Source organism: Paramacrobiotus metropolitanus, unplaced genomic scaffold, assembly GCF_019649055.1.
Source record: "Paramacrobiotus metropolitanus isolate TYO unplaced genomic scaffold, Prichtersi_v1.0 Parri_scaffold0000194, whole genome shotgun sequence".
Classification (NCBI taxonomy): domain Eukaryota; kingdom Metazoa; phylum Tardigrada; class Eutardigrada; order Parachela; family Macrobiotidae; genus Paramacrobiotus; species Paramacrobiotus metropolitanus.
The window spans coordinates 144,116-157,011 of record NW_026570414.1 but is presented as its reverse complement, the minus strand read 5'-3'; the positions used below and the strand labels follow the sequence as shown (position 1 = coordinate 157,011).

At 46.9% G+C, this 12,896-nt stretch overlaps 1 protein-coding gene across 1 annotated transcript; it reads right to left on the bottom strand.

The window, feature by feature from the left end:
* Positions 1 to 11,541: 11,541 nt before the first annotated feature.
* Positions 11,542 to 12,751, bottom strand: LOC129600756 (calcium/calmodulin-dependent protein kinase type II subunit alpha-like). Its single transcript, XM_055499326.1, has 4 exons — positions 12,434 to 12,751; positions 12,197 to 12,291; positions 12,001 to 12,115; positions 11,542 to 11,921 (listed from the first exon to the last, which is right to left on the bottom strand). Exons 1-4 carry the CDS (start codon positions 12,553 to 12,555, stop codon positions 11,798 to 11,800), a joined length of 456 nt encoding a protein of 151 aa, XP_055355301.1. The 5' UTR covers positions 12,556 to 12,751; the 3' UTR covers positions 11,542 to 11,797.
* Positions 12,752 to 12,896: the final 145 nt, after the last annotated feature.

Here is a 12,896-nt window from a genome sequence, read left to right as displayed (position 1 = left end):
ACATAACGACGACGGCTAATAGCGACGATAGCTAATCAATGCGCTTACCGAATTAATCTGATAACCTGCCACCATCAACCAAAGCTATCATGCAGTCGGCTTTGAGTCCATAACTCGAATTCCCAAACTATGTTCGTGCATTTAAAACATATCACAAGCTTACTTGGATAGACAAAGCCGGCAATGTATTTCGGATAATCGTCCTCGTCCTCTTCTTCTTCGACGCCCAGGTTGATTGCTCCCTCGTCATTAAAGTTCATCCCGTCAGGGTTTCCTCCTTGACCTTCTCCTGCAACCTCAGCTGCAGGGGCGACAAACTCGCCCAGAATTAACGGCGCCGGCTGGTCGAAATCATTTAAAGCTGACCGTATTCGCAGTTGGACAGCCGCCAAAATATTGCGGGTGGTGCCGCAGATGCGGTTTTTGCCTTCATCGGACAATTTCGAGTCTTTCTGTCCCACGCGCTCCACTAATCTGACTAGTGTTTCCAAGCAAACGTTGGCTGGTTGCTGGACATCAGTGACGGTCGAGTCGCTCTCCTCGAAATTGCCCGCGAACATGGTGGCGAAGTACGCTGATTCGGCCGCCAGAACAGCTTTGTCCACGGACACTTCGGAACCGCCGATGGTCAGCTCGTTGCGCATGAAGTCGAAGCGGAGGAGCTGGTGCGGATGACCTTTGCGCATGTGGTAGAAGATGGCCTCTTTCTTCGCTGCACGCTTCAACAACGCTCCACAACCCGTCTGGCGCTCGTCCGCAATCTGCTTCTGTGCTTCAAGTAGTTGTCCGCTCGCGGTGGCGATCAGCAGATTCATATCCAGATCATCCCACGCAACACCGCCGCTCAGTAGACGATGCAAATGCTGCTTCCGTCCGTGGCATAATGCGCGCACCACCACAATATCATCTGCAGAGTGAACCCTTAATTAACAATCGAGAGTAACAAGTATGTATTGTACAATCGAGTAACAAGTATGCTTTCAAGTACCGTATAACTTCTACCGGAAGGATCTTCTTCTGCCGAACTACTGATGTACCACGACTCACAGCTTTTCCAGCTCAAGTTTCTAGTACTTCCTCCAGCAAAGCAGTCTAGTTATGAGTCGAACATGTGTCTACAAGATTACTCACCTGATACACCATCGCTTCGGACTGCGGAATAAAGTCTTCATGGGACAAAAGAGCAGTGACCTCCTCATCGGTCAGCAGATCATTGACTTCTTCTGCACTGCACAGAAGAAACACTTCGGAATCGGCAAACCGACAGCGACGTGGAAGATGCTGGATAATCTTCGCTACGGTCGACCTCTCCAACTCCACGAGTCCATCCCGACGTGCCAGACGCCACAGTCGGTACACGTTCTCCGGTCGCTGCATTATTTCTTGCAGTATCTTTTCGGCATACTTGACGGCTTCGTCCATCTGCACGTATTTGGCGGCCGTCCACACTCGGACGGCGTCTTGGCGTTCCACGGCAAACTCGGACTCGACTCTGCTGAGACTCTCCACCAGCTTGACCAGCGTTTCCAGATGGACATTCTCCGGTTGATGCAGCTCGATGCTGGCCGAGTCGCGTTCCTGGAAATGTCCACCCAACATGGCGCCGAAGTACGGTGACCCTTGGATGAGTGCGTCTTTGTCCACGGACAGAGTTGTACGGCCGATTCGCAGCAGGATAATTGATGGGTTTTTGTGCTCGTGATGCGCCTTCTTCGTACAATTTGTATCCATAGTGGCGAATTAGGGGAAAATTGTACTAAAATTAAAATTGTACGTTGCGGAAAATAGTCAGATCTATTACATACAAGTATTCCAACAGACTGATAGAGGAAATATCAAATATTGATATAGGAAATATCAGTATGTGATCAAGTCTTTTGCAGTTGAAAAGTTTATCACTAAACTGGAAGCGTGAAATGTGAGCTTTTCTTTAGCCAAAACCGATAACTAACTGTGCTGCATGGTGCATGCACCAATCCACTGTACTCTACATACTGTATGTCCACTGCCACACTTCACTGTACGGTACGTACTACTGGTAGTCTGCAACTACTTAGTATGAATTCGCGCTTTTATTAACGGTAAATACGAGTGCTTCGTAGTTCGTACTAACCGTAAGCCCGTCGATCAATTCGACCATTCGTAGAAAAGCTGATTTATCCATGCGTACGGGTTTAAGTTTAACACATCAGCCTCGCTTGCGCGACCTCGCTCAAGCTGACCAGTTAAATACAGTACCCTGATCAGCATTAGTACAAGACGAGTACGACCACACTCACGCTGATCGGATGATCGACAAAATGATATTATGATCGTACGTGTGGTTGCGTGCGAGCGGGTACGATGAAATGATGAAAGCGCGTTTACGATGAAAGCGATGACGCGTTTGAAGTTTGAACGATGAGTCGACGCAAGTAAATGGCCACTGGCCACTGTCGAACTTTTCAGTAAGAAGTCTGATTACATAGTTTTAACCATTACGACGTCCATTTGCGTACGTAATTTTCAGCTCTTGCACTTTTAATTTGTAATTGAGCTGATTTTGTCATTTTAGTTCTTATTTCGCAACGCTTGTTCGCCATAATTTGCCAAAATGGATGACCGTCCAAAGGCCAAGAAACCCCCACAGAGCATCACCAACACCAGAACCCAAGCAATACCCAGCTGCGAATCGGTAGCGCAACCTTGTCCGTAAGCAAAGACGCCCTGGTCCAAGGGTCACCGTACTTCGGCGCCATGTTAACTGGGCATTTCCAGGAGAGCGACACCACCCGTATCGAACTGCAACTACCCGCGAACGTTCATCTGGAAACCCTGGTCCAATTGGTGGAAGGTCTGGACAGTGGCGAGTCAGAGTTTACCTTTACACGTTTACAAAGACGTCGTCCGGGTATGGATGGCCGCGAAGTACCTGCAGATGGAGAAGGTCGTGAAAACGGCCGAGAAGATCCGTCGCAGGATAATGCAGCGACCGGACAACGTCCTTCGTCTGTGGCGTCTGGCTCGGCGGGATGAGCTCGTCGATTTGGGAGGACTGGTCGTTGCAATTATTAATCCGCAGCATCCACGGCGTACCCCGTTTACGGATCCTGACATGTTCTCCCAGTCCAGTGCGGAGATCGCCAATCTGTGGAGTCTGGCGCGTCGGGAGAGACTCATCGACCTGGAGAAACTGACCGTTGCAGGCCTTCTTCAGCATCACCCACGCCGTCCTCCGTTTACCGATTCAGAGGTGTTTCTCCAGTTCAATGTGAACGAAGTCAATGACCTGTTGACCAGTGAGGAGTGTATTCCGCATTCCGAAGCTATACAGTACCAGGTTGGTGCATTTTCTAAAATGTCTAAACTAGTCTTCAATTCTCCAACAGAACCGTAGAAAAAAGATACTGTAATTAGTAAATGATAACCACATATTTCATGGCAATAGTACTATCGCTTTGGCGATTTTTTTGGCAGATAACTTTAATCTATTTGCTCAGTTGATTTTACAGGCGATAATGCGCTGGTGCTGTCACGACGCCCCGGAACGCATGCAACATCTGCATCATCTTCTGGAAGGATGCATCGTGTGGGATCATCTGGACATTGGAACCCTCATGACCTCCACCACAGGGCCACTGCACGCAGCGCTGATCCAGATCCGTGACGACCGGCACCGCGGTCTGCCCGGCGGCGGAGCGTCGCAGAAGCGGGTCGTGCCGAACGAGGCCATCTTCTACCACATTCGCGACGGCCGTCCACACCAGCTCATCCGCTTCGACTTCACCCGCAACGAACTCATCAAGTTGGAGACACCGTTGCAGCCGAGGTTGGACTGACGTTGGCACAAGTTTGCCGCTGACGGTTTCGCTGTGGCCGTCGGCCGGGAGCTGATTGTCAGCAGTTCGGCGTACGGTTTCGCGGGGGACGCCGTGATGGCGATGGAATGCATCAGCGGTATTTCGCGCACCCTCGTGGTCAACGCCCCGTTCGCAGAATGTTTGTGTGCGGTGGCCCTGGGCAGCAAATTCTACCGTGCTTGCAAAGCGAAGAGCGGGTATGGTGAAGTGTGGTACGATTTTGATATGGCAACTAGGCCCAGAACCATCGCACACCGCTGGAACGCAGAACTGCAAGGGTAAGCACACCGTGTTCTGGACATAATCCCCTTCAATCAGTTCCTCATCCAGTCTTTCGACATCGGCACCTCCATCAAGGACCACTGGTCAGCCTCGGCATTGTAGGTTTCGAAGAACGTCACCGCACGGTTCCGTCTAATATTCCCGGCGAGTGGGTCGTTCCGCCGTACACCCAAATCTGGCCGTCCTTGACGAAGACGCAGTGATGGTAGCGCGCCAGGTTAAGATCCGCGAAACGCTCCGGTTGGGACTGAGCGCGGCTCAGAGACGCGATAGCAGGCGGTTATCGGGCTCCCGTTTCTTCTGTCTGAAACTAAGGGGTTACCATACGTGCAGCCGTTCGTGAAGTACAGATAGACCTGGATGACGATGATCTGGCTGTGACTCTGGCATTGCGTCGGCTCCTCCCAACTGGTGTGCTTCGTCCCCGTATTGCTGGAGATGTCGTAGAGTTCCACCCAACCCGCCGGATAAATATCGTTCGCTCGTCAACGGATCCAACCGACAGAAAGCAGATTCTATCTTTAGAAAGCACGTACGGTTCCATTGAGATACTGCAAGAAATGACAAGACCTATAAACAGTGTTTTAACAGAGAATTTAATGAGCTTACCGATTATCCCCGCGATATCTTGCGGCGATGTCCGCGTACTCATTCCTCTTCTCTACTAACTTGATGCCATCATTCCTCATCTGCCGAAGCGTTTCCCATTCAACCGTACGAAGTTCACCTTTCTCCGATCGTTTGGCTTTAGCTTTGTCTTTCGGCACCCAGATCACCCGTCGCGGTTGCTTCTCGAACGTGTAATACGGGATTTGTCCGATCTGACGCAGTTATATCGGGATGGTGACAATTATGAGTACAACAAAACAAGCTTTCATTACCGGATGACTGACAAGTTCATCAAAGACTGGCGTTTGGAGGACGAGCGTGATAGCGAATGGCCCGATCGTCTGGATGACTGACGACATGGGTTATGACGTTTGACCCGGTTTTCTGTTCCATATTTCGCTTGAAATGCTAGCAGCATTTTTGCTGTTAGCATTGGCGAATAATCATTACATTGGCGAATAATCATTACATTGGCGAATAATGTAATGATACTTACAAAACTAGATGCGTAATGGAAGAAAGTTGCTAAGTATCATTACATTATTCGCCAATGTTTCTTTCGGAAGCAGTTTTGTGTGAATCCCTAACCCCGTTTTTTCTAAACGTCGATGAGTCTCTTCCGACAGGCCAGACGCAATAAGCTTGGCGTTCTTCTCCGCACTGCACTGTGAAAACATGCCGGAATCCGTAAACGGGGTACGACGTGGATGCTGCGGAATAATGACCGCAATGACTAGTCGTTCCAAATCCACCAGTCCATCCCGCCGAGCCAGACGCCACAGACGGAGGACGTTGTCCGGCCGCTGCATGATTTTGCGCAGGATATTTTCGGCAGTTTTCATGACGTCGTCCATCTGTAGGTATTTGGCTGCCGTACATACTTTGATAGCGTCTTTCCGTTCAACGGGCACTGTGGCGTCGCCACTGCTCAGGCTCTTCACTAATCTGACCAGCGTGTCCAGGTGGACGTTCGCAGGTGGCTGCAGCTCGATACAGGCGGCATTCCTCTCCTGGAAACGCCCATTCAACATGGCGGCGAAGTACGGTGATCCTTGGACCAGAGCATCTTTGCTAACGGACAATGTTGCGTCACCAATTCGCAGCTGGATATTGCTTGGGATCTGGTGTGGGAAATGCCCTGTCTCTGTATGTAATTTTTTGGTCTTTGGGCCGTTACCCACGTTGGCGAATCGGGGGAAAAAGATGCCGAACCAAATACGAACGAAACCGAAAAATCAGTTGAATTAAAAAGTATAAGGGCAGGAGCAACAAACAACTTAATTACTTACAAGTAATGTATGCAAATCAAATGTCGTCATAAGAGGCAAAATTAGACAGTGGCCACTGGACACTGGCCAAGACGACTGAATTTAGCAAGAACCATAGAGCGCGGCGAGTGATTAATAATACGGCACTGACCCACTGTATACGCGAGTTTCTACGCCGGCGATCGGGTTGTACTCGTATCGTACTTGCTGGTCAGCGTAAGATGCAAGCCAGGTGGATGTATTAACGCGTACGCATGCGGCATGAACACAGTACAAAATACGGCTTCTATGAATGGTAGATGACCGCGGGGTTTTGTGTGAAGAGTGAATACTGCCTCACTGAAGCACTCGTTTACAGTAAATGCATGAAATTAGTAGTACGTACTTATACCATACAGTGGAGTGTGGACGTACAGTGGATTGGCGCACACAGCGCAGACTCTGGCTCCGCAGACCACACGTTTTCACGCTTCCAGTTTAGTGTTAAACTTTTTAACTGCGAATAGTTTGATTTCGTACAGGTACAGACGGTACGGCGCATATCCTCCTCGCTTGCAATAGTTGGTAATTTGTACAGTATATTACTAGATCTGACTATTTTCCACAACGTTGATTTGTATACAATTTTCCTTGTTTCACGACTATGGATGCAAATTGTACGAAGAAACTTAAGTCAGCGCATCAGCAGAACCCAACGACCATCCAGCTGCGAATCGACAGGACAACACTGTTTGTGAATAAAGACGCCCTCATCGAAGGATCACCGTACTTCGCCGCCATGCTGGGCGGACATTTCCAAGAAAGCGTCTCAGCCACCATCGAGCTGCAACAGCCCGATAATGTCCATCTGGAAACGCTGGTCAGACTGGTGGAGAGTCTCAGCCGAGGAGATTCCGGTTTTCCAGTGGAACGCGAAGACGCAGTCCGAGTGTGGATGGCCGCCAAATACCTGCAGATGGACAATGCAGTGAAAGCGGCCGAGAAAATCTTGCGCGAGATAATGCAGCGACCGGAGAATATGTACCGTCTTTGGCGTTTGGCTCGTCGGGATGGACTCGTGGAGTTGGAGCGATTCATAATAGATTAACCCGTTTAGGGTAAGAAGGCGGTTCCTCTAGAGTTCCAATGGTTCCACAAGTTCCACTGGTTCCATAAGTTCCACCAGTTCCATCCAGTCAACTAAATAGCTACGCTAGTATCCGATGAAACCGCAACAGAAGTTCATGTTACGCCTCCTTATGATACCAATGGAACGTATGGAACCGTATTGAAACCCATTGGAACTGTCGGAACTACTGTACGTTTCTCATAGCGCCCTTTACGTGATACATGGAACCAATGGAACTCTATTGGAACCCATTGGAACGTATTAACAATGCTTCCTTTGGTTTCAGCGAGTTCCAGTAGAGTTCCATAAGTTCCACTGGAATCAAATAAAGGCGCAATGAGACGATTTACAGAAGTTCCAACAGTTCCAGTAGAGTTCCATAGGTTCCATTGGTACTACACAAGGGCGCAATAAGACATGTACAAGAACAGATAGTAGTTCCAACAGTTCCAACGGGTTACAATAGAGTTCCATAGGTTCCATTGGATTGGTACTACACAAGGGCGCAATAAGACATGTACAAGAACAGATAGTAGTTCCAACAGTTCCATCGGGTTCCAATAGAGTTCCATTGGTTCCATTGGTGTCTCTTGAGGGCGCAACGACTTTTTGTGTGTCGGCTATAGCGGCCGCTACAGGGAAACTATGTCTTAGTTACCCTAAACGGGTTAAACTCTCTTCAGTGTAGCTTGGATGAGGTCAGGGACCTGTTGACGGATGAGAAGTACATGCCAGAATCAGAAGCCGCTGTTTATCATGTTGGTGCATTACGTTTTCTGGAGTTTCTCAGATTCTCTTAGAGCAGCCAAGTGGGCAAAATTAATATACAATAATTGATCAATGATCACTAATAATAAATCAAGATTCTCCCCATTAATTGATAGCTGATCACAGAGCGCATAAGTCGAGCGAACGACCGTTTTATACTAAAACTAAAACATGAAAAAAAAAAGAAATCGAGAATTTTTTATTTATTTCGAGATTGTTTTTAGGACTTCACTAAAGATAAATCTCTCGAATAAGTTTTCCAGTCGTATATTGCAATGGGAAGTGTGACAACACTTTTTAAAAACTTCCACTCTCCTGTTGCAGGCGACAGCGCGCTGGTCCCTGCACGACGCCACCGAACGCCTGCATCGTCTGTTGGATGGGTGCATCGTGTGGGATCACTTGAACATCGAATAATTGATAGCCACCGCTGCAGGGCCAATACAGGCGGCGCTACCCGAATTCGGGACGACCGCAACCGCGGTGTGGTGGGAGGTGGAGCTTCACTCCAGCGTGCGATTCCGAAAGAGGCCATCTTCTACCACATGCGCCAACATCGTCCGCATCAGTTCCTCTGCTTCGACTTCACCAAGCTGAATTCACCGTTGCAGGCGACGTTGGCTCCATCCTGGCCAAAGACTGAGGTCGTGTTCGGGTTTGCGGTGGCCGTTGGTCGAGAACTGGTCGTTGGTACGAGTAAGACTGGCAGCTTGTAGGACGGAGTGATGGCGATGGACTGTATGACGGGCGGTACTTGCTGGTCAGCGTACTGTACTTATTTGGTCAGCGATCGAGAGACGCAAGCGAGGCTGATGTGTTTAAAACGTACGCATGGATAAAGCACAAAAAACGGATTTTCAACGAATGGTCCTTGACCGACGGGTTTATGGTTATTACAAAACACTCGCATTAAATGCACGAATTCATGCCATGATGCCAGTACATACTAGTAGTACGTACCATGCAGAGAAGTGTGGACATGCATTAGACTGGTGCACCACTGCACGCAAAGCAGACAGTCATCGGTTTTGTTTTTGCAAATCTCACTTTTTCACACTTCCAGTGTAGTGAGACTTTTCAACTGCGAATTATTTGATAACATTACTAACATACCATATTTTCTAGCTAGACCTATTGGTAATTCCTGTAATAGATCTGACTATTTTCCACGACGTACAATTTTAATTTTGGTACAGTTTTTCCTACTTCGCCAGTATTGGATACAAATTGTTCGAAGAAATTAAAGACGGCCCATCAACAGCAGAAAAACACAACCATTTTCCTGCTGCGAATCGGCCGTGCAATACTGTCCGTGGACAAAGACGCACTCATCCAAGGGTCACCGTACTTCGGCGCCATGTTGGGTGGACATTTCCAGGAACGCGACTCGGCCAGCATCGAGCTGCATCAACCGGAGAATGTCCATCTGGAAACGCTGGTCAAGCTGGTGGAGAGTCTCAGCAGAGTCGAGTCCGAGTTTGCCGTGGAACGCCAAGACGCCGTCCGAGTGTGGACGGCCGCCAAATACGTGCAGATGGACGAAGCCGTCAAGTATGCCGAAAAGATACTGCACGAAATAATGAAGCGACCGGAGAACGTGTACCGACTTTGGCGTCTGGCACGTCGGGATGGACTCGTGGAGTTGGAGAGGTCGACCGTAGCGAAGATTATCCAGCATCTTCCACGTCGCTGTCGGTTTGCCGATTCCGAAGTGTTTCTTCTGTGCAGTGCAGAAGAAGTCAATGATCTGCTGACCGATGAGGAGTTTGTTCCCGATTCTGAAGCGACAGTGTATCAGGTCAGTAGCTTTCTTGGAAGCTTTAAACTTTAAAGTCAGCCCCAAAAGAAAATTCCCCAAGCCCGTCATATTTTGTTTCCGTAGTAACAGTCGCATTACGTTTTCAGGCGATTGTGCGCTCATGAAAAAATACGTCAGAAACCGGTCGAAAAAACTGTTGCGGTTTAATAAGTCCTAGAAAACTGTAAATGTTACGACCAAAATTCGAAAATCATAATAAAATTTAAAAGCCGCGCACCCAGCCAACACCCGTGCCGATCCCCACAAAGGTCACCCGTGCACACAGCCAATACCCGTGTCCGAGCTCCGTGCACGCAGCCAACACCCGTGCGAACACTAATAAAATGATGTTTCCAAGGAAGCTAATAAAATTATGTTTCTCGATAAGTCTGCAGTCATGTTGCGACAGTTGTGTTCATGGCAATCTTGCCAAACCGATAAAAAAGCACTTCCGTACATGTACTTCCGCTTTTTACCGTTAACTACAGTATTTAACGCGCAATGTTATTCTGCAGATTGCACGGATTTGTTTATTATACGGTGCCATCAGTCGTGAATCATTACGTTTAACGGGCGTACTCTGTATACTCTCATACAAATACGTACGCGACACACACACAAAAAAATAAACCCTGGTAAACCGAAGAACATAAGCAGATACATAAAAAAATCCATTATCCAGAATAGATGAATTACAAAAAGGATGATTTTAGTTATTGACGTTGTCCTCGTAAGTCGTACAAGCGACTGAATAAATAAACTGCTATCAACACTAAAAGTTTAAAATAAGAACCAGACGCACTGAACTTGCAAGATCAGGCAGGAATAAGTAGACGCTTGAATACTGAACTATGACCTAATGAACTATGACTGTCATGCCAGCTAAGCGGCGTAACAGGGAAATTTCTCGTAATCACTTGCTGGATACACCCACCAAAACACGAGCACTGAGACAAAGAAAAGCGGCTAAATTGTAATCGGTGAAATTCATACAAGGACGGTACTGATTGGTCAGCGTGAGACTCTAGCGAGGCGGCCCCATGTGTGCAGCTTTTGGGCGTTTATGTATACGCTACACACGAAAGCAGTAAAGCACCGGAATTGATTACAGAAAACTGCACCGAAGCTTTCTTGATCGACTGCATCTGCGTTTACGGCGAATAATACCTCTCGAAGAACATTTTTTGGTCTTATAAATTGGTGATCGGCGATCAATGATCGGCGCGATAATGAAAAGACCGTGTTTTCGAAAATCGCAAACGTCTTAATCGGTGATGAATTATGATTAAGATACTTTGCTAGGAGATCGCTTATATTCGGCCAATTGATTTAGTAGTAAGTCGAGCCATTCCGTGACTAAGCATACAAATGTTTAACCGGTAAAGTTTTCAATCACAATCGGTCTTGGTGCTTATCGCAACTAATAAATATATATCCAAAAAAATGTTTTGTACTCCCTTCAGTTTCTTAAAGTTTGGTGTTGCATTGCTTGCCGGCGTTCTAACCAAGATAATACTGTACGTGCTTGATAATGTTTTAATCCCTGCCGTTGTTCTACGATATTCTACTACATGTAATATGACATTTTTGACCTAGGGTAAGGTACCTCTCATTTTTGTCAAATAATGCCAAAACTACAAATTCTAAAAACAATAACGAACTTTTTATTACACAAAAAAGATACGTATACTATTTAATACAGTTAGTTATACATGTACAGTTAATACAGTTACAGTTAATACAGTTATGTTTTCGGAAAGCCTTTAGTCAGGCGCTCATCGCAATTTGTTCGCACAAGTACCCGTATTACGTGAAGCGGTTAAAACGAGCAACTGCCGCCTTTTGTCGTAAATTGTTCAACGCCATGTAACGTACATCATGTACAGATATACAGTATATTAATTTTATGCGCGATGCGCATCCTCTCGAGTTCACCTGCTTACATGTAACCTATAAACAGTTTTGGGCTCGAAGTGCCACAATTTTGCCCATGGAACAGACCCAAAAGGAACGTAATTCTCTCATCATCAGAGCAGAAACACAAGCAAACACAAGCAATAATCATAATTTGAAAATTGTACCAGGAAGTAAAAACTACACTGTCTACACAGAATGCTGTAACAATTTACGTCGGTGTCTTGGTGGACAAACGGCCGCCGGAGCGATGAAAATGGACCAACTGCCAGCGTCCGTCGCGCTTATGCCATACACGAGTTTCCTCAAAGGATTGCGACGCCGCAGCACCCGATCTGCGAAACGACAACCAATTTTAAATCTGAATAAATACCGCTTACGTTATGAAGCTTTTCTGCCGGTTAGATTCCTCACTCGTCAATACTCTGGATCAAACGGATGTAGGCAATCGAGGCCGCATCATCGCCTAGGAGGTGAACTTGCGGATTCACCACGGAGGTCTGAACCGACCTTGATCCACGCTGTGTACCTGTACGTGGTGGAAAATGACAAATATTTATTATCCTTGAAATTTCCGATGAATGAGCGCAAAAAAATTCGTTTGGCTTACGATTATCGAAGTAAAATTTATGGAAATCCATCCCGGCAACAAGATGTCCCAGTGCTTCTGGTTCAAAAGCGGTCAGGGAAGGATCACAGAGCTTACTACAAAAAAATATCAGAATTTAGTAAGTAAAGCTATCCGCACTGTAACTGAGAAAACAAAACAGAAAATTGCCTTTAAATTACGTGCGATTTAGTGCACAGGTAAGTGCTGCAAGTATGAATTATCGCTAAGAGTACTTACGAATACGACTCGAAATCCCCTGCACTAATAAAATCCAGCAGGGACTGTGTCATGTTTATGATCATCCGCTTTTTGTCCACCGAAGAATTTTCATCGGCATGCTTTTTCAGTGCAGGATCCATCTTCTGATTTGTTTGGATGTAATTCCTTCACTGCGTATCGAAATCTATATCGGTATTAACCGTTTTACCCGGTTCACCGACAGTAACCAACACTGCACAATGATTAACAAATGTTTGATAAAACGTTTTTAAGGAAATGGCATCTACCGGATATACTGTACGCGCATATCGGGCGATCGCTGTACTATCAGTCTATCACACAATTAAACTATCCGGAGCAAAGGGCATGAGAAAGTAAACATTTTCACTAGGTCCGTATAAGACTAACTGAATTCGGTGAACATGCCCGTGCAAGTGCGCGTAAATACAATACACTGGTGAACCGTACATCGTAAAGTCAA

Coding starts and splice junctions, on each gene's coding strand:
- LOC129600756 (XM_055499326.1), bottom strand. CDS start 12,555: ATGGATCCTGCACTGAAAAAGCATGCCGATGAAAATTCTTCGGTGGAC. Junction 12,292..12,433: donor GGGGATTTCGAGTCGTATTC/GTAAGTACTCTT, acceptor ATTTTTTTGTAG/TAAGCTCTGTGATCCTTCCC. Junction 11,922..12,000: donor TTGATCCAGAGTATTGACGA/GTGAGGAATCTA, acceptor GTCGTTTCGCAG/ATCGGGTGCTGCGGCGTCGC.